The 26,078-nt window shown below is 43.7% G+C and overlaps 1 protein-coding gene across 1 annotated transcript in view; it reads right to left on the bottom strand.

The window, feature by feature from the left end:
- Positions 1-8,511: 8,511 nt before the first annotated feature.
- adgra2 (adhesion G protein-coupled receptor A2) overlaps positions 8,512-26,078 on the bottom strand; it is a 60,589-nt gene continuing 43,022 nt past the window's right edge. Inside the window, exons 3-19 of the mRNA XM_042101710.1 lie at positions 25,128-25,199; positions 23,022-23,093; positions 22,764-22,835; positions 22,223-22,386; positions 20,698-20,911; positions 20,099-20,263; positions 18,363-18,552; positions 17,851-18,000; positions 17,337-17,498; positions 16,651-16,848; positions 16,029-16,221; positions 15,490-15,689; positions 15,094-15,221; positions 13,871-13,994; positions 13,577-13,725; positions 12,156-12,245; positions 8,512-11,945 (exon numbers count right to left, since the gene is read on the bottom strand). Coding sequence (XP_041957644.1) covers positions 10,436-11,945; positions 12,156-12,245; positions 13,577-13,725; positions 13,871-13,994; positions 15,094-15,221; positions 15,490-15,689; positions 16,029-16,221; positions 16,651-16,848; positions 17,337-17,498; positions 17,851-18,000; positions 18,363-18,552; positions 20,099-20,263; positions 20,698-20,911; positions 22,223-22,386; positions 22,764-22,835; positions 23,022-23,093; positions 25,128-25,199 — 3,853 coding nt within the window. The 3' untranslated portion in view covers positions 8,512-10,435. The remainder of the gene's footprint in view (positions 11,946-12,155; positions 12,246-13,576; positions 13,726-13,870; positions 13,995-15,093; positions 15,222-15,489; positions 15,690-16,028; positions 16,222-16,650; positions 16,849-17,336; positions 17,499-17,850; positions 18,001-18,362; positions 18,553-20,098; positions 20,264-20,697; positions 20,912-22,222; positions 22,387-22,763; positions 22,836-23,021; positions 23,094-25,127; positions 25,200-26,078) is intronic.

Raw genomic sequence — 26,078 nt, 5'->3', positions numbered from 1 at the left:
CAGTGAAGAAATAAATGCATGTATAATGGTCTCAGTGTCTTTAAAAGTTAAGATGGAACTAATCTTGGAAATATTTCTGAGGTGATAGAAACAAGACTGTATGAGCTTTGTGATGTGACGTTCAAAGCTTAAATTACATTGATATACTAGAGACGCACACAAATATGCATGACATGTTTAACAAACACCTAAATAGCATAAATTAACTTCACGTGGGTATCGAACCACGAATAAATTGACCTGTTTGCTTGGTAATCAGACGTCTATCAACTTGCGCCACGATCCAACTGACGGCACTCACAGAAATTGACTTCAGTTGTATGATTAAAAGAAGTCAGCTAACGTTATGATAATTGTAACAAGTTAACATAGCTGTTCATGTTATCTGGCTACCATGTTATCATGCTACCGTTGCCCAAGCCATTTAGTAGGCCTTCAAAGTATCATGGTTAAGTTTTACAAACGTTTCACTGAGGTTAGGCTGTGGCCGCCCCTACCTGAAGTGTCTGTAGTGCAAATAAATCAGCAAATAAATCAAATAAAAATGTGTATCCTTGTGTTGTGTAGCCTATCCTTTTGTCCAGCCTATTCTTTTAAGAATTCAGTTAATGAAACACAGGCATTGAAACGCACACTGCAATGGGCAGGAGAAGTCTATAACGTGTCCATATTTTACACAAAATTTGCGCACAGGGAGAGTCAAAACTCTTAGGCTTATAGGCTATTAACGTTAATGTTGCTGACATGTAAACATGGGTTTGATATTTTATTGATATTTTATTTCCCAATTCTCATGTTCATGCTTCTCCTGTGGTGCAACAGGTTAATGCTTATATAGCCTATTGCTTTTTCACGCAGTCGACATGGGTTCAATCCTCCCCATTACACGTTTTTTTTTTATTTATTATTATTTATTTATTTTTAGACCAGCAACGCTTCCTCAATTTAGGCTACAGATACTAGGTGGCCATAGAGAGCCTGACCAGCAGTCAGTGAAATGTTTGAAAACTTAACCATGATACTTTGAAGACCTATTGGCTTGGGCAACTGCTGTAGCAAGACAACACCATCAGCCATGCATGTTAACTTGCTACAATCATCAGCTGACTTCTTCAAATTGTATAGACTAACGGCTCCTACACACAGTTGCGTTCCGTCAACGCATGCCAGTGGGTGTTCCCGACGGTAGCTATGCAAATGACTTGAAGTATAACCGTAATTTGATTGGTTGGTGCCATCCGTCGATTGGCTTGATTGGCCGGTGCCGTCTGTCGGTGCAGCACCAGCTGAACTTCTCAACGCGAGCTACGGGAGAAACGCGACGCAACGGACCCACAATTCAGTTCGGCAACGGATGACGTGAGCCCATGTAAAGTGAATGGGATGCGTCTCCAGCAACGCAACGCACGCAGCTGTGTGTAGGAGCCGTTACGGCATTCACTCGCTCAGTCCATGATACCGGCAACAACACGTGGGGTGCACACGCCGCAGGAGCTCACTCAACGGGGAGCCACGTTGCTAGCAATCCAGTGCGGGCGTGCTAGCAGCCACGTGGCCGTCCCCGCTCGTCACCAGCTCCCTCTCAGCAGCCGCCCTCAGGCTGCACTTTCCGTGGCGTGTCACCGCGGCACTCCTCTCCAGACGGGGCCCTAGGTAGCCTTACTACCGTAGACTGTGGCACCAAGCACTGGAACTCACGGGTCAACTGTCGCTGCACCTCCGTCGCTCCACTCCACAGTTGCACCGACCAGGATAGGCAGGCAGCCGGACCACGCTGAGCTCTCAGGCCGTCAGCTACCGGTTTCGGCGTCCCTCTTCGCGCTGCCTCCTTGCAGAGCTGTCCTCCTTTGCTCCTGGCCCGCTCCACTCAGTCATGGTCGCGACGAAGGCTTGACCCCCCTCTTCTGCCTCGTGTTATCTCCCAACACAGCGAACCTTTATTTTTTTTCTCTGACGCCAGCCAACAGGCCAACTAGAACAGGCGCCCAAAGTTCAGAGGGCCTTTCCGTCGAAGCTGCCCCACCGTCATGACCGGTAGAATGTTTTGCCTTGTGAGAGCGGCCTGGTTTGGTCCGACAGGTAGAGTGTTTGCCTTGTGAGAGCGGCCTGGTTTGGTCCGACAGGTAGAGTGTTTTGCCTTGTGAGAGCGGCCTGGTTTGGTCCGACAGGTAGAGTGTTTTGCCTTGTGAGAGCGGCCTGGTTTGGTCCTTGTCTCGGACGCTCCATGAGTATTGCCTAGCCTCAAAGAACTGTCTTTCTTTTTGTTCGGCAGGTTGATAACTCCACCGAGTTGTTCAGAGTTTTGTGCGTGTTTGGTCTAGTCCAAACCGAACTCCGTGATCGCTTTGCAATAACGAACTGTTTCATCATTGTTAAGCAAGCGATCACGGCAGCAAAGTTGTTGTTCCTGGCCTGTCGGGTCTTCTGTCTTGCCCCATTCGTTCCGTGATCTCCTTGCGCTGTAACGGTCTTATCATTGTTTGCAGGAGTCACGCAACGTGGGTAAGCTAGTAGTTTTGTGCGAGTTTGGTCCTTTGGTGTGCACTCCATTCGCTCCGTGATCTCCTTGCATTAGAACTGTTTTACCATTGTTCGCAGGAGACACGCGACAGTAGCGAGGTTGTAGCAGCTGGCCCACTTCTCTGTGTCGTCCCGTGCTCTTTAAAAGCACTCTTGTTGTTTAGTCGTGAGCGGCGCGATTTAAATTGAACATAGATTACATAGGCTACCAGGGAGGGTTTCCTTAGGGGTTTCCTGGGGATTATAATTTTTCCTTTTGGGGATATTTGTATTTCTACATTTTCCTTTCCTCCCGCGCCGGCCTACCTTTATTGTAATCTAATCTAAACTGTAAACTGAAATCAATCCTGTTTGTGCTCTAGTTTTGGAGAGCTTTTCTTTTTGTTACCGTGATTTTGCTATTTATTGTTAGATAGATAGATAGATAGATAGATACTTTATTGATCCCCAGGGGAAGTTCAAATTCATTATTTTGTATTTATTGGTTTATCCACACTGGGAGCTTTGAAGCAGTCGGCTACGTTGTAGTAAGGCAATTAGTTATAGCCTAAATAAAATGTCTGTGCTGCATTTGAGTAGCTTATAGCAGCCTAAATTGTTTAACTGCATACTGCTTTTTTCCCCCTCGTTTTTGGACCTTTTTGCGTCTTGCCTTTTTGCGTTTTTTGTCGCCTCCTAGTGGCCTGACCTAAAAATAGGCTGAATGGACTGCTACTGCTGTTGTGGTTGTTTGTTTGCTTGTGTGGTGTTCATATGTGTGTCCTGAACAATATATTCCTTTTTGAACACACCTGTTTGCATTTCTTGAAGTCTTTTAGTTAGAGTTAAAACCATGTAATGTTTTGTGGTGCTTTATAAAGCCATTTAGTTATTATTTCTTAACTTTAGTTTATCTTCACTCTGTCTGAGTGGTGGTGGATAAATCCACCTGGCGCCCAACCGATACGCTACCCCACTACCGCCACAAAATTAGCCTGCATCGGTCCTCTTTCTTCAAATTCCCATGCGGCACTGTTATTATAGTAGGCCTATTGGTATAACAAATGACTAGACATTTTTATATTCTAAAAAAGGGGCAGGGGCATTTACGTTCAGTTGTGAAGACCAATACTCTACATAGCCTACATAACATGTGTTGCTGGCTGCACTGCATTAAGCCATTCTAACATTTTGAATGACAAAACAGCTATGGGGTGTGTAACATAGAATGGCTTAGAATGCAGTGCAGCCAGCAACATATTTGGGGACATTGAGCACAAGGCTCCAGGCATCTTGGAGGAGAATGCACTGTAGGGCTTAGTTCTTGACTTGTTAGGGACCAGTTGCTGAGAGTTTTGATCGTCAAAAGGTCAGAATCGCCAAGCATCTTGTAGGGGCTGTTTTTAAAGAGTAGCCTAGAGATTGTCTGCAGGGATGGATTACTGCACGGGTCTACCGGGCCCAGGCCCAGGGGTCCAAGGCGTCAGGGGGCCCTGAAGCCCAAGCCTTTGCATGTAATCATTGCCTCAATATCAACAAATCAGGATGTAGGCTATGAATCCAATTGAATTTAGTATTGGCAATCCCCAAAATGCACCAGAATACAGGAAATCACATCAAACAAATTAAACAAATTCTGGGGGAGGAACCCCAAACCCCCCCTCCCACATATACGACAATTAGTGGGGGGCCCTTAATACATCTGGGCCCAGGGGCCCAAAAGTTCATAATCCGCCCATGATTGTCTGTGCTGTGGCGAGTGAGACAAGGTAGGCTATGTGTTGCGTGATATCTCTGCACCCAAGTAGCAGTGCTTCGCCCCAATATACTGTAGTCTCAAGTCAATATATCTACCTAAATCGCCTCGTCTTCTTAATCTGCATTGCAGGTTGTAGCCTACTCGTTGTGAATACCAGGCCACAAGTAATTAGGGATTTTTTTTATTGGCTCACTTTGCTGACACTCACTAACAATGCAATGAGAGATTCCATTCACTAAGCTATAAGACAATGCATGTAAAGAGACAAAAATGCTTTTGCTCACTTATCTAACTCTAGGGGAGATGGTGAATAGGCTAACCCAATTCCACACCATATACATATCACATACTTAGGCTATCACATACATATTCCATACCACGTACATATTCGACTTATCGAACTCTGGGAAACACGGCGAATGAGCTAAAGTCACATTCACGTGCGCAAATGAAACTTTCGCGTGCGCACATGAAAGTTTCACGTGAGCACATGAAACTAAACTTTAGATTTTATTTTGCTCATGTCCCCTTAGGGGCTCCGTACTTATAAGTGTTTTAAAACACTTCAGTATGTCAAGTATGATATATTGATAAGAATGATATATAGAAAGCATGATTGATGACATATTAATATGCAGTAATAAGAAAGTGACTTGTTTAGGACTCAAAAAAATAAGGACTTGGACTTGGATTCGACTTGGTAATACTTGACTTGGACTTGCTTGGGACATCTCTGTCTTGACTTGGGACTTGACTTGGACTTAAGCGTTAAGACTTGAGACTTACTTGTGACTTGCCTAACAGTGACTTTGTCCCACCTCTGCTTTGAAGTATTAAAAGTATGATTTTTGAGTAGCCTATCTGTAGACCTACTTACTTGAGTATTAACAATTACAAATTATTGTGACTTTTATTCCATTTTTACTACATTTGAAAGACAAATACTGTAGTTTTGACTCCACTACATTTGAAATATGAGCATGAAGTATTCGTTACTTTTAATCACATTTGAGTCTTTGAATTCAATAATGCGATTGACCATCTTGAAGTTCATTTTTTTTCAATAGTCCAATTTGAACTTGGCTGAATTGTCTGTGGTAATGATGGTGACCGATTCTTCATCAGAACATCCTCCATGTAGCCTGGGAGAACTACAAGAACCTGTTTGCAATAGATTCTTCATTCAGAACATCGATCCTCCATGTAGCCTGGGAGAACTATACACAAAACTGTTTGCTCTTCATCAGAATATCCTTCATGTAGCCTGGGAGAACTACAAGAACCTGTTGGCAATAGATTCTTCATTCAGAACATCCTCCATGTAGCCTGGAAGAACTATACACAAACCTGTTTGCAATAGATTCATCAGAACATCCTTTATGTAACCTGGAGAACTACACAAACCTGTTGGCAATAGATTCTTCATCAGAACATCCTCCATGTAGCCTGAGAGAACTTAATGAACCTGTTTGCAATTGAGACTTGACAAGTGGTCTGGTGTTAACCAGGTTATCCTCCATGATCATAGTGAAATTGGAATGAAATTAGACAATCATCTGACATTCACCACATAGGTTGATCTTCAGCGTACATCATTAAATGATAACTCAATTTTGAGTAGATTATTTATCTGGTTTAGTATTCGGCAGTTAAAATGTTTTTAGATTTGTGAACACAGAATGAATAATGATTTAAATTGTATTATTGCATCCATTTGAACAGTGGTAAAGTTATGAACATAGGTAAAATGTTTTTGTTGGATGTAAGTCCTATGAGTGACCAAATTATGTATAATACCCTATTACTGTAGTAACCAAATAAACATTACATTGCAATACATTAAAAAGGACAAATATGTGTACTTCTGAATACTTAAGTATTTTTTAAAAGCAAGTACTTGTTACTTGGAGTAATATTTAACAAGGTGTATCACTTAAGTTTCACTTAAGTAAAGGAATTGTGTACTTCGTCCACTCTCGTTACCCGTAGGCTAGTCATATCTAATTAATTTGATAAATAAAAATGAACATCTATTTATAATTCATTTCATCAGCCTACTGTGCATAACATTTTAGTTTGTACATTTTAGTATTCATGATAACAAACAGTCTATGCTGTCTCCAGCTATATAATGTATATTTGTGGAGGTCTAAACAAATATACAATACATATACAAGATCAGTCTAAATAATACAGTACCCTCCAGAATTATTGGCACCTCTACTAAAGTTGACTAAACTCAAGTAGGCCTATAAAAAATAATCTGTTTGATTAGTTTGATTTGATAATCTGAGTGATTTATTGTAATCTCACAATGAAAACAATGAGGAAAAATCCAGTTTTGAAGGGAAGCAAATTTATTCTGAGAAAAAGGAAAATATCATAAATAAATTAATATTTTTAACAAAAACTCGCCAGCCACAATTATTATCAACCCTGCTTGTAATACCTTCTTAAGCCTCTCTTTGCCAATACAACAGCTCATAATTTTCTCTTATGACACCCCATAAAATTACCAGGGTCTGGATTTTCCAGGCTACCATAAAATTGGAGAATACAAAGCATGGAATTTAACATCATTCATCTTTACAAAATCTCCCAAGATCATCCAGATAGGTTCACACTTGTGCATTCTCCTTTGACTCACCTACTGTTTTTCTATAAAGTTTAGATCAGGGGACTGAGATGGCAATGGCAAAGACTTGATTTTGTGTTAAACCATTTTTGTTTTGATCTGGACATTTGTTTTGGTTCATTGACCTGATGAATGATCCACTTTTAGTGTCTTGGCAGAGATGGACAGATTTCCATGGGAAATGTTCAGGTTTTTCTTGAGGTTCATGATACTTTGCACCTTAATAAGGTTCCCAAGGCCTTTGGGAATACAAACAGCCGCACAATATCACAGCCCCTCCACCATAACTCTCATTAGACATGGGCTTCTTTTCACTACATTCTTCTATGACATGCAAAAACCCACACAAAGTGTTTCTTGCAAAAGAGGGCAATTTTGACAATAGACCATAATTCAAGACAGTCACATTTACATTTGTAATTAAATGACAGAAAAGGCTTTTACCTGGCATGCCCTCTAAGTAATCTATTAGCATTGATGTCACTTTAGAAGATTTTCTGGCGGACTTGGTGACCCCATGATACCTTTTTCTGTAACTTTCAAACAGTGATTCTAATGGAATTTTTTGCCTCTCTTACCATCCTCCATACTGTGCGTGGGGGCAAAATATCCATGGGTCTTTGTCCAGCATGTTTGTCACATTTTCAGTTGATTATAACCTTTTAATTATTGTTTTAACTGCATATGTTACGGAAACTGTAATATTTTTAACCAAGTAGTTTTTATAGCCTTACTTACACATTTCAGCACACTTTCCTTTCATTTAAATTTAATGTATTCTCTTATCTTTCCCATGTTGAAAAATGACTAAGGGATTTAGCCTCTGTATCACTTTATTTTCATTACTTAGTAAAAAAGAAAGTCATTAACTACTTCTGAAAGTTCACAGACACTCTGATTAACTTAAATAACTTAAATAACTTAAAAGTTGAATATAAACAGGAAAATGCTCCTATTACATTTTGTATACAAGATTTTGTAGGGGCGTCAATAATTGTGGGCGACCTGTTTTTGTTAAAAATATTTATTTCTTAATGAGATTTTTTTAGTTTTTCTCAGAATACATTTGCTTCCCTTCAAGGTTGGATTTTCCTCATTGTTTTCATTTACAATACATCTCCAACAGATTATATTTTATACCTATTTTTAGTCAACTTTAGCAGAGGTGCTAATAATTCTAGAGGCTACTGTATATAATACGCTATTTAAGAGCAGTTACCATTGAAATAATGACATAAAACAGAAGGGAAATCAGGACATTCCTTTGTAAGGGTACATTGGCCTTCATAATGTTCTGCTGATAGAACATCAAATGCTTTAGACGTGCATGTAATGGGTGTACTTGTTCTAGTTCTAGTTCAGTCTAGTCAAAAGAAGGAATCAGAATGATGGGCACTAAAAGTATGACTATTGATTATGAAAGATTATCACGGCTATTCCAACTGGTCACACATATCTTTCCTGCATTTTTTATTTAATATTATGAAATATCAGCGTTATGGCTCTTAGTCTTGCTGCTATGATACTGCTAACTACCACAAACTGTGTGTTCTTTATACATAGCTCAACAATAAAATAACAAAGAGGTTTTTCAAAAGTCTTTATTTTGCATCAGAGTTTGATAAGGCACGGTTTGAGTTTCTAGAACAAATATATTATTGAATAATAAACAATTATTATTTTACTATTATTTAAAACTGATGCCATGACAGATACAAATATAAATACAGGTAACAATTTGATTTCTCCCTTTACACTCTGAGATGAATTTGGACATATGTTTGTGAAAACCTCACATGTAACAACCAACACTGAAATGCAGTTTTCAGTGCACAAACACTGGCAGGTATATTACTTGTCTGATAACAGAAGTTCCAAAGCTACCCACTTTGAAATCCACGAAACACAAAGACAAACAACCACCTAACAATGTATGCAGCTAAATCCATATGTTTAACAAAGCTTGTCTAACCATGACTTTTGAATATTGACTGTCATACCACACTCAAAAACCATGATACATGCCACCACATAACATAGACTTCAAGGGAGATGTAAAAGCTAAACTAAAACACTCAGGGGATGACACATAATATGGCACAGAAACTAGTAAAATACTGTGGCATTGAGGTTGTTTTCAACAGTGAACCTTTCTTTGGCACGATATTGTCCCTGAACACACTAATACACTGTTGTGGTAATACTGTAACATGGATGGTGTGCAGTTGTGAACTGATCAGAATGTCCTCTCCGGCTCATATCTACTACGGCAGGCCATGACTGGATTTGCATATTAAAATGTAAACAAAGTGGGGAAATAGATAATTAGGCTGTGGGGAAATGGCTGCTTTGCACATGAATCACAATGGCACTCGAGGATTCAGTGAATGAACACACAATAATTACCTCCGTGGACCAATCAAAACAATACTGATTAGATAAATGCCTCATCCAGAGAGACATTTTAACATGAACATTTTAACATGAAATCAGGTATTCTGTTGACAGCAGTGCAAACATAATTACGCCCTCTGTCAAATATATGGATTTGTGGGTAAAAGACTACTATGTCTGCCATGATGTATAAAGAAAATAAGAGCCACAAAGATCATCAAAAGCCAGAGTTTGAAACTCTAATTTCCTTATGTATCAGTGCATGATCAGTGATGCCTTATGTCCTGTAGATGGCAGTGGTGAGCCATGAATACTGACGAGAAGCAAACCGGACATTCCCAGCAAAATGGAACCGTCCAGGAACACAGACAGCCACTTCCTGCTTCACAAAGTTCACAATGCCACAAATTCATTCAACAGAGTAGTTGAGGGTGGAGGCCCATTCACTCTAAATACAAAGATCCATATGCTTATAGCTTGGTCTGCTTGCAAGAGGCAAAAAAGCTCTATTCAGTGCTGGGGAAGGATTGACTCCATCTTAATACTTAAAATGGTTAAGAAGAATATATACACTAGGAGTTCTTGCTCTCTCTCTCATGCGCACACAGACACACAGACACACAGACACACACACACATGCGCACACGCACACACACACTTTTTATAAACACATTGGCATGCTTGCACGCACAAATACAAGAGAAAATGTCCTTCACAGAGGAGATGTTCATAGTAAAATGGGCTATCTTTGATTCCATTTCCATGCTCTCTTTCTGATGCATAGGGTGAAGCATTCAGACAAAACAGATAAACTCCAAAAGGGTAAAAATGTTCTTTTCAACAAATTCCTTAGTTATCTATGGTGAAATACCTTGATATTAAAACATACAAACATACATTTTTGCATATTTCATAGCAAAACATCAAACCTCGAACTCCAACCTACAGTTCCATGCTCCATTGTGTTATCCTTAGCTAAATGACAGGGATGCAAAGACTGTGCTGACATAAACTATATATCCTTCCCCATGTTTGTTTGCAACCTTCAGTTCAGTTCCTCGGTTGTTTACTTTTTTTTTCTAAAGTCAGCTGACATTGACAAAAGGTGCGTTTTTTTACATTTTGAATAGGGATGAGTGTCTGATTGGTCACACTGTGGTCTCACTTTTCCACACACCGCTCCTCATGCCCACAGAGCTCTGGGAGTGGTCAGTGCCACTCGTGTCCAGCTCCAGTACAGAGTTTTTCAGAGTCCCGTTGAGCGCGTTAGTGTTTGCGTTAGCCGCTGACGTGGCGTTGGTTGTGGCCGACCCCGTGACTGTTCCCATGGCCGCGTTGAGCGGGAAGGAGCTGCGCTTGGCCTCCCTCTCAGCGGCCGCGGCCAGTTTGAGGTTGTCCCGGCTGGCACAGCGCCTCTGGGCGCCGCCGTGCTGCATGGCCACCCGGCTGGCCACCGACGGCAGCAGGGGGAAGGGCTTCCGGCAGCCGCTGCTGCCCCCGTCGCTGCCCTCCGAGGGGCTGGTGGCCAGCGGATCGCCACCGCCGCCGTGCCGGCCGTTGGTAAGCGGGCCTGTCTGGCTCTCGGAGTGGCTGTGGTTGCGCAGGCTGCCGTTCTCGCTGGAGGCGTGCTTGTGATGGCCCACCTGGGAGAGGCCGAGCTGCTCCAGTCCCGGGGGCCCCAGGGCGCCCACACTCCCCCCGCCACCGGCCCCTCTCAGGGCCTTGAGGCGGTAGTGGCCACGGCCCTCTCCACGGTGGTGGTACTGAGCACCGCCTGTTTTAGTCCTGCTGCTGGTCTTCCTCCTCTGAGGCTGCACCGGGGCCACCGAGCTGAGGCTGGGCAGCGCATTGTTTTTGGGCTTACCGTTGTTCTCCGTGCTGGTGCTCGTGTTGGTATTGGTGTGGTTGTTGGCGACGGCGACGACGGCGGCCGTCCGGGCGGTGCTGTTGCCGTTCTCCTGGGCCACCTGGAGCAGGTTGGTGAGCTTGCAGGGCCCGGGGCCGACGCTACTAGTGCCGCTCGGAGTGGACGAGGACCGGGCCGAGGAGCAGTTGTTCGCCTCGCTGGGCGGCGCGCAGCTCACGTAGAGCTGCGAGCCGCGCTCTGAGGCGCTTGCGTTCCCCGGGCCGGCCGCGCATGGGTGCCCGTAAGCCTGCATGGGCTGCGAGCGCCGGTAGGCTGGGCAGCAGCCGAGCCAGGCGGCCTGCACGTCCAGCCGCCTCAGGCAGTGGTGGACCACCAGGAAGACGCCCAGGCCGACCGCAGCCACGCCGTACAGGCAGCTGAAGAGCAGGCTCTCCCGGCCCGTCTGCCACACGGCCATGGCCCCGCAACACCACAGCACCAGGAACAGGAAGTGAGTGGTCACCAGCGCCAGGAACTGCACCTTCAGCGAGTACTGGTCCTCCACCGGCGGAACAGCGTGTCCGGCTCCTGTGGCCGAGTCCGTGGAGAGCAGGCTGTTGCTGCCGCTGAGCGCCGGCTGGCTCTCGGGCAGTGGGGAGGAGATGGACGATGCCGCCAGCTCCTTGGTGCTCTCCGAGCCTCGGCGCCGCAGGCGGAAGATGGTGCACAGGAAGTAGATCCAGGTCACCAGTACCACCAGGCCGGCAGGGACAAAGAACGCCCCCAAACTTGGCCGCCATACCAACCAGCAGCTGCACAAGGGGTCAGAGGCAATGCAAAGGTTAGTTGGGGTCACATGCTGTCTGACAAAGCCCATGTCAGGAACACAAGGACACCTCTGTACGCTCAACCCGCTCACTCAAATGGGTCTCACAGGAAGAGCCCTGCTTATATCAGCAGTAAACATGAGAATGCAATGACCTGGGTCACATTGCCCGTGGGCAGAAAGTTCAGGCACTTACTAAGGGCTGTTTTCCCCATAGTTGTTCATGTTGACCGCTGCCGTTATGCCACAAATGATGAGAGGAACTCCACCAGCTATCAAATAGAACCTGAAAACAGGAAGACAAAGTGACAATGAAGTGCAAAATAGAAACTGGGAAATGGACTCACATCCTGTGAGACACCAAACACTTTCACTATGCTGTACTACTGTACGTTTGAACAAAATTGTGGCTCTCTATGTGCATGGGTACAATTAGCCAAAAACATACATCATGATTTGTCAGATATATATTAGATTCAATTAATACACATATATACATACATAAATACATACAGTATATAAATATATTATATATATATATTTATTTACACTGTATATACGTATATATATTGGTTCCAAAATGCTATATCTCCATTTTTAAAAACATTAATAAGCCATGTTATTTAATTGTGTATTTCAGGTAATTGCAGTTGTGTTGTTTTAATTGAGTAAAATGTAAAAAAAATGATTTATGAAAATTCATTAAAATGGAGGATATAGCGTTTTGAAACCAAACTCTTCATGTATATATAACACTACTATATACCCAAATAGATTTCTTTTACATACATACATACATACATACATACATACATACATACATACATACATACATACATAAAGGAAATCTATTTGGGTATATAGTAGTGTTCTGCATGTTATTCTTTGTTCTTCTCTTCTTGGTTATGTTGATCCCCTGGGCTTCAGCAATCTACACTACACTGCATGCACCCTGTTGCTTCTCGCTTATCACCACTGCCTGAGGTTTGTTCTCCAGGCAGTAGGGCAGGGCAGGGGCCTCTGCATGATTTATTCCCCAGTCCAGACAAGCCCCATTCAGGAGTTGACCCCGGCAGGCTGAGTGGGTGACACCGGGGGGAGGCCGAGAGGTCAGCAGTACAGTGTGAGATCACAGGCTCCATGGGACAGCTAAGGCATTCAGGGGGGTCTGGTGGAGGACTGAAGTGGGCGGGGCATAGCCGGCCTCCACTCAACACTCCACTGCCTCCACTCAAACACTCACTGCTGTTTAGCTTTATGGAGGTGCACCTTTGTGTGGTGTGGCATGATTCTTGGCATGATTCCTCTCTGCATCTGGTCCTGGCTTCTCAGCTATGTCTCTGAAGTTTTTTTTTTTTTTAATTCTAGAAATTTCCTTGCAGAAAGTTGTCTTTCTGTCTAGTTTTCCATTAAATAAAAAAATGAAATGGAACAACAAATGGGCTTTGGTTTTTCCAGGACAATGGAGCTTTGATACCGGAGAGGTCTATATCACTGGTGGTCCATTTTGTCCAGGCACGCTGGAGATGGTCCTTCAGAGCCATTTCCCGTCCTCTCACAGGCCCTCTCGAGCACTCTGAAAGTCTCTTCCTGTCTCAACCTGATGACATCACTGACCTGAGCATGGGCCTCTGTGTGGGTGCTACCGCCACCTCTCCCTCCGGTTGCCGTGGCAATCGCAGGACAGCCTCTTTGTAGATGACCCTGGCATTGACCCCGATCCAGAGCAGGGTGGACAAGGAGGAGTAGTGCAAAGCAATGCCCACCTAAGAGGTAGGGACACACACAGACATACACACACAAAGGGAGAAAGCGTGAGACAGAGAGAGGGAGAGAGAGAGAGAGAGAGACAGAGAGAGAAAAAGAGAGAGAACAATCCTTCAATTACTCTACACTCCACACAGTGCTTACCGCTTGGCACACTATGGGGTAGCTTGTGAGGGTGATGCCTCCTGCAAAGACTGCTGTAGTCATGGCGATATGGAAACAGGTATTAAGGATTGTATGCCAACTTTTCCTGGAGACTCGAACAGAGCTGAGAGAGGGGAGAGCACATAAGCAGACCTATTAGAAGTTTACTGGACGTTCCAACACTGACATCCTAACTTGAGGAATATCCAATCCCAGGACACATTACAAACTGCACTAGATGGTGGATGACTTTTTTGTTCATGGACAAATATGTAATCATTTATAAATATGTCATTGTAGTTACCAACTGAAGTCTTTCTGTGGCCAGACAGGACATGAGAGCAGTCTAATGTTCGCTTTGAAGAATCAAGTGGACAAACTAAATGTACGATGGAACAGACACTGTGCCTTCATGTGTGCGTAGAGACAGACAATTACAGGACTTAGAGAAATTCCTCTGACTTTTAAAGTCATTTGAGTATGTTTGTCTCAACATCAGCTACATTACAAGTACAGTGGCTTCTTCAAGAGAAGATATTTAGAATCTCACTTTGACACAAAGCACTTTGAGTTCAACTTGATTTCAATCAGAGTTGTACGAAGTTCAATTATAATTTAAAAACACTTTTGTGCAAAGCAACAGTAGTTATTATCAGTTTGAAGTACCTCTGCAGTTGTTTTATTGCTCTTGAAGTGTGTTCTATTGCGTAATTTGTCTTATGTATCCTCCTCAAATTAATTTTGATGGTATATGGACATGGGTTAGACCTATGACTCATTGCCGTTGGTTGTTCACTGAGGGGTTTTGTAATCCAGATTCACAAAAATGCAAGAATCTCTTTAACATTATGTCATTGTCACATATCCCCAATATATCAGTTGGTAATCTAACTAGCTTTAATTAGTGGCAACTATGTTGTTGGTGCTTGGTAGTTTTAGACAAAAAAAACATACTGTTGCTTTAATTACAGATGTACTATTAGCTGTGCTAGCTGTGCTCTCCTCTACAACAGTAGGACAGAAACTCAAAATCTAGTCTATGCACCACCTGTCTACTTTGTATATCACATTGCACTTTTCTGCCTTTTTGCACTTTTAGACAAAAACTGCATTTCGTTGTCTTTGTACTTGTACTCTGCACAATGACAATAAAGTTGAATCTAATCTAATCTAATAATCTCATAGGTGCGTGTATGGTGAGATGGACGACAGGCAGCACATACCTGTGGTGGAGAATGTATGTGATGATGATGGTGAAGAGGCAGAGCAACAGGAGGGCAGTGCAGGTGTACACCACCGGGTGAAGCACGTCTACAGGCAGGGCGGAGGGGCCTGGGAAGTCTGGGACATCCTGAAAGAGGGACAGAAGGGTGTTACATAGGGATGAGCGAAGAGAAAATGTATGATTGTATGTCACACTAAACAGATTCTGGAAATGTCAAAGATTGAGGCATCAGATGTCAGATGATACGAAGTAATGGTGACAACATACACTAAATTTGAAAAATCTTTGAAAACAAGAGTAAAGATACTGAATAAAGCATTCTATACAGGGTGCAAATGTATTAAATATAACATTCAATGTGCATTCCATTTCTAGTCTTTAAACGGCGTCCCACCTGCAGCACAGCGTAGTTACTGAGCAGTGAGCAGTGCAGAGTAGAGGTGGTGGCATCTGTGTGGACCAGCTGGCAGCCATCTTGGCTCCATCCTCCCTGTTTCTCCAGGCTCCATTGGGCAGCTATGGGGTCACTGCCCAGGGACAAATGGCGCAGGGACACGGTGATGGGCTCTGAGTGGTTCCACATGCTGCAGCCATCTGAGGAGGCATCGCACAGAGAATCAGCACTAACGGAATCAGGTTATCTACCATGGCACAGGAACTATCAGGAACGCATTTGAAGTAGAAGGAAGAACTGAAGCTGATCATAGATACAAGTTATTAGATTTGTAAATAGAATTTGGAGATGATTGATCACAACCTGCATTTTATGAAGGAGGAGCAGATGTCCAGGTTTGTTGTGTAGCATAAACACTTTCTTTGTCTTAATGAATGACATTCCATTCTAGCGATACCAAGCCAAGGGTCAAGAGGTCACAACATTTAAATGGCGTTTCCTCTGCGGTCACAGACTGACCCAGAGCACAGATTGCTTACCGAGTCCAACAAAGATGACTGGCGTGTTGACGCTACGACGGCGGGAAATGTCCACTAGGCCACCGCTGGAGTTCCCCATAAAGGGAAAGAACCTTCCGGTACGGAATGCCACAAACTGCAGTTTACAGTCTGCAGGAGCATCCGGAGGAAACAGAGAAGGAGGGAGCGAGACTGAGGCCAAGGCCAAAGAATTCTATAAAAGAGAGAGAAGAGAAGAGAGAGAGAGAGAGAAAACGAAAACAACATATGAATAAACAACTATTATCAAATTTACAATTCACCAAAGCCTCATAGAAGTCTTGACCACAAGCCATTTTGAATGAAAAAACAGAGAACAGTTCCACAACAGCAGATGCTGCTTCACGTCACAACTTTACCTGCACTGTCTTACCACTTCAAAGCCCTTTAGATCTTACTAATGAATTTAATGGTGTGCCTTGTGGGGAAATTGAGATACAATCCAGATGCAAGGAGAAGCATCACAGCGAAAGCTCCATGTTTCATAAATAGTGCTCTCATGACATTTCCCATAGTTACCTTAAAGTAGCAGCACATAATAGACTCAGCCAGGTGCAACATAACCTAATATGGACAAAGTGGTGCCACTGGTTATCAGTCTTACCTTCTGAGGGAAGTTGTTGAGGGATGTGTTATGTGCTCCAGCCATGCAGCGGAAGTGAAGCTGCTGCTCGTGAGGTGATTCCTGACCCTCTGGGCTATGGACCCCTGACCCGTCTCTCCTCTGATAGGCTGTGCAGCTCATGCCCGTGAACTGCGCCGGACGAATGAGGTGAGCCAACATCACAATGTTGCGTGAGACCTGACAGGCAATGCAGAGAGATAAGGCATAACCAGGCATCATTATTTGGCAACAAATAGACGCCACACATGCAAAACATTACATACTTTGTAACTTTTGTGCAGTGCAATACAGATTGACTCTCAATTGACAATAAGAAGACAAGCTAAGAGGAACATATGGGGATAGGTAGGGGTTGAAAGCATTAGCATTATAATATTCCACAGAGATGGGAAACCTGGATTCAGAAATTAAAAGCTCCACTATGCATTGGTCCTACCTGTGCATCTAAAACAAGTAATTTCACCAATTAGCTCATCTACCAACCCCTAAGAGTTGAGCTGATATGAATAAGCTGTTTTTTACTGAATGGTTGAAAGAAATATGCGGTAGGACTTTTACTTTATGAAGCCGGGTTTCCCATGTCTGATATTCCACATGAATGTATGTTTGGTAACCCAGAGGCATGTGGGGAGTGGAGATGTGTGCGGGGTCTGTGTGAGGCGTACTAGCAAGAGGTCCTTGGAGCCGGAGTGGAGCTGTGGCCAGGCCAGAGTCTCCAGGGAGTGGACGATGGAGCTGCAGGCCCTCTCCTCACGCTGGGCACGCGTCAGGATCTGATCGTCCACCTGCATCAAGTTACTGCCCATCTCCACAAGCACCTCGGAGAGCTGACACACACACACACACACACACACACACACACACACACACACACACACACACACACACACAAATGTATGAACACATATACAAACACAAACACAAACATTGTATACATGTAAAAAACTTATCACCACATAATGTTTATAATGTTTACCAAACATTATGTTATTATGTTTTTAATGTTTACAGGTAATTTTGCTTATAATGTTTACCAAACATTATGTTTATAATGTTTACCCAGACCCATATATTCTACCTCATCAACACATGCAATCTCACAAAAGCAATGCATACGTGCACAGATGGCATATTATCCTGCCACTGTGAATTAGCATGTCTCAGTGACACTAAACACACCTCTCGCTGATGCTGGATGTAATTCATGAACTTGTGCATCATCTGAGCGATGTAGCGCACGTCCACCGTGTCCGTGAAGCCAGCCGCCTCCAGTGTGTACGAGCACACCTGCTGAGCCAGCGTCACTGCGTTGGAGGCGTTAATGGGCATCTGTGAGGCAATACAAGGACAAGACAAAACAAATACAGTCAAGAGTGTGATCATATCTTAGGTCTGAAGTATATTTTTCCATAACATAGGGACTTTCCATTCAAATGAAGTGATCAAACCATTACGTTAGGTGTTGAAAAGAATGTAACAGGAAAGTCTTTTTTTGTTGCCATTACTTATTAAATGTCTTCATTCTCTCTTCATTCTGATTGGTCAATGAAGTTGTTCAGATGTGTGCTATTATTAAACCACCATTATATAACCACTGTTCACCGTGCTCGTGTTAGTTAGGCTGGCTGTACATCACTCTTTACGTAATGTGTCACTCTGGAGGAACATTATGGGTATGGGTTGCTACTGACCATTATGAAGGTGTGAAGCACTCTGGTGATGTCATTGGTGTAGTGGCACTGGGTGTAGTCTCCGTCCTCCCAGCGGCCTAAGCGGTCACAGTTGCGCGAGGCCCGCTTCTCCTCCCCGATACCCAGCGTGGGGTAGCGCAGCGTGTTACAGGACAGGTAGTATGTGATGCCAGCCAGGGTTCTGGGCCACCTAAAGGACCAAACGTACAACATGGGTTTAGTTAGGGCTAAGTTTGGTTTGTTTTATGACCTAGGATTTTGAGTAGTGGTTCACAAGTGTAGGGTATCTACAGAATAACATATGACAGGACTGCAAACAGGATAGCAAGTTCAGTGTGGTCAAGAGATGCTTTGGAGAAGTGATTCTGACCAGGACTGTGAGATTCCTCTGCTGTGGTCCAGAGAGTTGATTAGATGAATCTCACAGTTCGTAGGTCTTCACATCTTTTAAAATGCACAGTGCTACTATGTTCATGAGTCTCATCAAAAATGAATAAAGCAGCTCTGGTAAAGTGCCTCTTCCATACAGCTAATCAACCCAAATAGTTCCTTTTGGGGTTCTTTAAAATGAGATCTACTCCAGTTGTATATATTGGTTCTTATTGCCATCTCATCACACCTGCTAGATAAATCATGGCTCACCCATCATAACCATAGCCCCACCTATTTTGGAAGAGTCACTGTTATGTCAGAGGAAAATTGTGGGTTGCGTTTTTATAGCAATATAAAATAGCAGAGCCATCCTCTGTCAAATAAAGATATCAATCACCAAATAAAACATCATGTATATTCACATTCAATAACATTTTCCCTACTCATAGCTGACAGAGGTCCTGACAGAGGTGTGTGTATGTGGCTGTGTGTTGGCCTGTGATTGTATGTGTGTTATGCAAATGTATGTGTGAGTCCTATTCCTGTTTTTAATCAAGCTGAGGTCTAGTTTAGTTTCCACTCACTGCTGCACAGGCTAACTTGCAGCCAAGTTTTGTCAGTAGAGAGTTCAGAGCTCAAATACTTCCTCCATTCAGTCAACAGCACACAATAAATATACACATTAGCCAGGGAAACCAGCCAACAAACAACAGCACATGTATAAGTTCATCAGACATCATGCACAGACAAACAACAGCACATGTATAAGTTCATCAGACATCATACACAGACAAAGAGGAATTTTAACTGCAATCCAGAGCATTATGTTATCTCTTGGTTGTTTTCAACTTTAATCTTTTCTCCCGTTTTACACCGTCATTTAGGTTAATTACATTGAAAAGAAATGTCATTATTCCTGTTTTTACTTCTAGCAGTTTCTCTGTTCTCAAAATCTTGTTCTGTCTGTTGATCCAAAGGAGCATGTTAGCTGATACTTCAGTTCAGGTGTATCTTTCTGGTTAGCAGGTATCTTTCTGGTTAGCAGAAAGATAACCTGCTAACCTGTAACCGGAGGGTTGCCGGTTCGAACCCCGACCAGTAGGCACGGCTGAAGTGCCCCTGAGCAAGGCACCTAACCCCTCACTGCTCCCCGAGCGCCGCTGTTGATGCAGGCAGCTCACTGCGCTGGGATTAGTGTGTGCTTCACCTCACTGTGTGTACTGTACACTGTGTGCTGTGTGTGTTTCACTAATTCACGGATTGGGATAAATGCAGAGACCAAATTTCCCTCACGGGATCAAAAGAGTATATATACATATACTTATACATATACTTATACTTAGCGGTTGTAGTTCCTGACTGACCTGAACTCCCCTCTGTTGTTGGTGACCAGCTCCTCTGGGCAGAACGAGGCGCTGTTCTCCAGCACCACAATCTCCACGCTGCGGGAGGCGTTGCCACGGCCTGTGGACACCACACACTCCCACTCACCACTGGCGTTCACGTCCACATTAGACAGGATGAGCTCGCTGTAGATGAGACAACACAGCACGGCATTCATTCATTAACACCGTGCTCGCACACACACACACACACACACATACACACACACACACACACACACATACACACACTCGCACCGTAATAAACATTCCTGGCATATTTCCGTGGGCATAGCTGGGGCCTGTATCCCAAACAAGGATTAAGCACTGTCGAAGACTAAAGTGCATTAGGAAATCTCAAACAGCACCCTCACCCACAGCCATTAGAAGCTGTGTGTGTATGTGTGTGTGTGTGTGTGTGTGTGTGTGTGTGTATGTGTATGTGTGTGTGTGTATGCGTGTGCGTGTGCGTGTACTGTATATATGATTAAGTATGTGCTAGTGAAAGTGTGTGTCGGTGTGTGTATGTTAGTAGTGTGTGTGTGCCTGTCAGTGTCTGGCCCTGCCAGCTCCCGCAGTACCTAGTGATGAAGGTGCAGTCGTGCATCACGCTGCTCTCTAAGTGAATGCTGTGGTCGGGCTCATTGATGACCGGCTCGCCTTTGTGACTCCAGTGCAGGGCGGTCAGTTTGTCCACCAGGGCGGCGGTGCAGTGGAAGGGCAGTCGGTCCCCTTTGAACACCACCTGCCTGAGTGAGGGAAGCAGGGACAGTGTGTGTAGCTCCAGAGGCCCATCTGGAAGAACAGAGAGAGAGAGAGAGAGAAAGAGAGAGAGAGAGGAATGAAGGGAGCGGAGGGGAGGAAATGCTTACTGTCTTTTAGGGAATTTGTTGCCCTATCATTATTCAACCTCACAAATTGATTCTTTTTTTTCCCTTTCTCCGAAGAAGCCCCAGTGAATCCAGTGTTTTCCAAGGTCAGGCCATTGGCTAGGGAACATCCATTCATAAGACTAAACCACAGTGGGATTGATATAACAGGCAGTCGTGACTCCAGCATCCAATATAAACAGTGGTGATGGGGGTGGGAGGTGGAGAGGGCACAAATTAATAGAATATCAAGTCGGAGGGGTCGTTTTAGGAGGCCGAAGAGCCAGGCAGAGCGGAAACAGAGGGGGATTCAGATCAGCTCATTCCCACCACTCAAACCATTTTGGCCAGATACAGACTGACCCCCAACAGCAAAGGTTTAGGTTACATTTATTCCCCCACACATTGTGGGTCAATTTCACTGTGTGCACTATACAATTTGCCCCTAGATGTGTTATGTATGGAATGCATATGCATATCCCCCCCATACCAAGACACAAAATTGACATTTTAACTCAACATTTATTTTTAAGTTGAACTAGGGTAGTGCTTAACTACTACTACAAGCTATTGTTAACTATTGTCTTATGTCATGGGGGTGTCATACATGATCTTATGTGAACAATATTCAAACCAAAACTACTTGGACCTAGTCTAAGCTATGACACTTTTTAAATGAGATAACTCACTTTTTGCTCCTTTACTGACCCCATGCCATCTTCTGTCCCTGCCCAATTGGCATCAACATGCCCCCCCCCCCTTTCCTCCTCTCTCTTCAGGCTACTCTGAATGCATTAGTTTACATGATCACATGGAACCATGGGAATATAGCCACACAAAGGCACACTCAGAAAGCACATGCAGATGTTGCACAACCAAGTTTTTGAATATTTGCTACTTTGGCCACAGTATCTGGACTTATTTTCTATACCAATGCACAGACTTATGTTCATATGATTACAGTTATGGTTGTCATTTGTTCAACCCTGGCATAAGATAGAATGGCTCACGGAAATGAGAAAAACAGTATTGTTAGACACATTATTGTTTACAAAAAATATATACATATCACCCCATCTGGCCATGAATTTGTGCATAGAATGGCAGGAACTGATTCTATATATATATTATTATTATTTTATTTTATTTTTTTGTAGCAATGCACCACAAAACCACTGAATATTGTGAAATGCATGTTAGATGAGATGTTCTGTTCTGCTGTTAGTCACCAGCTCACCACAACTCAGATGGCTTTCTCTGAGTCCACGCAAGGCTTTGCCGTGGAGACTCTTGGGATAGGCGCAGAGGGTCTCGTCCCCAAGCCGTGCAGTGCTAGTGCGGAAATAACCCGGAACCCAGCGCAGGCCGCAGTCACAGGTGAGAAACTCCGAGTTAAAGTTCCTGCGAAGGAAGTACACGAGACGAGAAGGATTTAACTCACCGTGTGTTTATGCCTGGAACAGGACACACACATTCATTCTGGGAAACAGCATTCGCTCGAGCACATCAGATATATTCCCCAGTGGAACATTATGAGGATTAACCTGTCATCTGTGACCGAGAGCCAGCGTTTCACCAGGAGAGTTAAATTATGTCCCTTCGCATTCACCAACACCACTGTGGGGAGACCTCGGCATACTGTGTTTGCATTTCTTCACCAGTTTGCATGTCGTCCATATGTGATGCTGAGATTAGGCCTCGCTATCTCGCCTCTTTACGGTGGAGCATGCCAGAGGAGATTATGGGAATGACAGGGGCGTTCAGTCACTTCTACTCACACCAGCTTTAGAGAGGGAAGTTCCTGGAAGACGGTCGGGTCCAGAGTAGAGAAGATGTTGCCTGAGATGTTTCTAAAAACCAGACACACAAAGCAAAAAACAAAACAAAAAAAAAAACAGAAAATTAACACTGTCAGCATGACACTTTCCATGGGCCCAGTCAAACAAACATCGGTGTCATCTTAATATATGAGCAAAAATGTCTGTTATTTTAGTAAACAGTCCCTTAAGCTTATCTTTTGTTTACAAAAGACTTACAGTTTGGTGAGGTTGGATAGCCCCTGGAACATGTCCGGTGTCAGGCAGCCGATGCGGTTGTTGGACAGGTCCCTGAAAGAGGAGCAGAAAGCCATAAAAATGCACGCTAACCTAAACACATGAATTTCCTGCCAAACAGAAGCTTTTCCATTACTTCTGAATTATGTGCTTCTCTCATCATCCTTTCCATAATCATTTTAAATGGAAGCTCTAATTGGATACATGCCTAAATCTCTCTGTGCAGCCATAACTGAGTCTGATCCTACTCTTATCCTAAAGTAAGTGTCTGTTGGTCAGTAGAAACAAGCCCATTTGTAACACAGCTGTGCTCTCCTGTACTAGTAACCTGATATTGCTATGTTGCTTGCACCTAGTATGCAAGAATATAAGACTAGGATATAACATGACCTATGTGAGAACTATGATGCACTGTGATTGAGAATCCACAGGAATCTGTTGTTTCAGACTGTCACTTCAACGCAGCACAGTGGGGGTTCAGTGCAGTTGGCTGAAACACATGTTTATCTCTCCCTGTTTGTTTACACAAAAGCCGCCGAAGTTGCTACAAACGCAGGCCAACAGAAGGAAAGACAAAGAAAAAAAGCAAGGGAAAAAAACGTTGCATCTCCAAGACGGAGATGGGACTTGACCACGATGCTGACCAGAGCTCCGCGATGCCGGTCCAAAGTGGCACGACTACGCAGAGGGTGGTTGGGGAGGCGACTGGCTTGTCACATTCAATGCGCCATCAGCGACAACAACACGGGTCTGCGGTTTGAATGGCGACAAAGCACAGCCGCCGCCGTGTTATAAGTTACCCCACAGGGACCAGGCAAACGTTGCTCCGGGACAAAACAGAGGGAGAGTCAGCCAATACCGGACAAACCAGAGGAATAGCCACTACGGGACAAACCAGAGGGCTAGCCGCCATGGCGACTTGTCCTGGCCTCTGTGACCATGACATTTTGCTGCCTCTGTTTCCACCACAAAATCCAAGACCCCGTTCCTATTCCTGTCCTTAAAGCTGTGCGACTATGCTGAATGCTCTCTCAACTGTTAAAGAGTTGGCCTTCAAACTGATCAGCTACTGGTCCATGAATCAAGTTGTGTTATGTGAGTGTTCTGATACCCTTCAACATTTTACATACCCTGACCAGCCTGCAGCTTATTTCTGAGTTGCAAAAAGACATTAATACATTTAAAAATGTCATCGTATAGTCAACAGTCAACTGTTAACAGCCCTTCAACGGCCCTTATTCATCTCACACTTCCCTGGGAAGTGAACAAAATGACCTTGGTGTTGTTTGCACCCAACTCTCCCAGTTTTGCAGACGTATATCCCCCCGACTCCATTCAAACTATATTTTCCCAAGAACTGGAGTCTCCCACACTCTTGTATATTAATTCCTGTTGCGGTCCGGGAAGTTGTACCCAGATCCTGACGATCAGCCCGCAGATCAGCGCCATTTTCTGCTCCTGCCGATGTTGTTCCACATAAGTCTTGCATGAGTACAACTTTCCTCGACATGTTCTGTCATTAAGTCGCCCTAATTCGCTCATAAACATGGCATGGCACATGCTGTAACCATTCATTAGAGCTGACACGAGCTCAAATGTTGGCCTAAACTCACATGGAACATGTGGCATTGGACAACTATGCCACTGCTTGTGGGTGATTCACTAAAACCATTATGCTGGAGATTCACTGCATGATGTCATTCTTTATAAAGTGACACCCAAGGAAGCCCACGCTGTCCTTGAACCACTGCCTTGTGTTCACTCCACTCTATAGTTTGCCCTCTACTGAGAATCGACAGAGATTCGACGAGAATCGTCTACAAGTTAGATTTTCATAATGCACAAGGCAAAGTTCGACAACATGGGAAATGAGGATATCACATAAAATAAAGTTTAGAGACTGAGAAAACAGCCCACTTTTCACCTAAAACAAATCAAAGTTAATTTGAAAAGGTTTTAAACATAGCCTTCATACTATGATTACAACTGCACTTTTACAACTCAAATGTAAACAAATAACACTGTGCCAATATAAATGCATCATGCAAAATAGCATGTAGCACAGTGCAGTATGTTATTGAGACTTACAGCTTCTTCAGTGCAGTCAGACTGTGAAAGGCTCCTGGCATGATGGTGCTGATGAGGTTGTTCTTGAGGTCTCTGGTGAAAGAGAAACAAAGAAACCAAACCGCTTGAAAGACTGCAGGCGCAACCAGACAGTGCACAGAGCCTGCCACAACTTCATTCATGTCACATTTGTAGAGAATTGTAGGATTTCTTTGTTTTTACGAGGACCATCCATTTGTTCCGTTTTGGTCTTCAAAACTACCTTAACGAGTTGAATTCATAAGTGAAGTTAAATAACCGACCAGTCACCACATGCTTGAGTTAACATCTGCAAACCAGTGATATCGACATCTTTTTGTCTGACAGGTTAGGATTTAAATCAACATTCCCACACCCACATGAAATGAAAAGAGAGAGAATTTATTTTCAATATCTACGTTTCCACCTTTTGTGGTTATGGGCTGGCCAAACGCTGCAAGCCCTGTGTTTCAATGTTTATTTGAAATGGGATGGGAGCCGCTGTTGAATCGGAGAGGTCTGCAAAAGTAACCCAGGGAGCCACCTGGTTTTGGAGCGCACAATAACGCAAACACAGGAGCGAACAAGACGCTGTCGGAATTTCACAGCAACAAAAAAAGATGCTTTTTTCCCCGGGTTTTTAAAACGCCTCTTCCCACGATAAAGTTACACCAGCACAAGCCAAACTATAAATATTCATTTCTCAAACTGCCTTTGAAGATCTCATTTCAGAGCGAGAAGCTCCCTCCTAGCTAGCCCTCTTCCTATTGCTTTCCTAGACCCATGTGCTGAAACACTTATCTCACCTCCCACCATTCCTCCCTCTCTCCCTCTCCCCCTCTGCTTCTCTCTCTCTCTCTCTTTCTCTCTTTCCTGCTCTCTCACCAGCAACTCCAGAAGAGCAGCCTGAAAATTAACCTCTGAAAGTCAAGGGAAGAATTTTATTGGGCAGGT

Source organism: Alosa sapidissima, chromosome 8 (genome assembly GCF_018492685.1).
Source record: "Alosa sapidissima isolate fAloSap1 chromosome 8, fAloSap1.pri, whole genome shotgun sequence".
Classification (NCBI taxonomy): domain Eukaryota; kingdom Metazoa; phylum Chordata; class Actinopteri; order Clupeiformes; family Clupeidae; genus Alosa; species Alosa sapidissima.
Note: the sequence above shows the minus strand (reverse complement) of the source record. Positions and strands in the feature narration are given on the sequence as shown.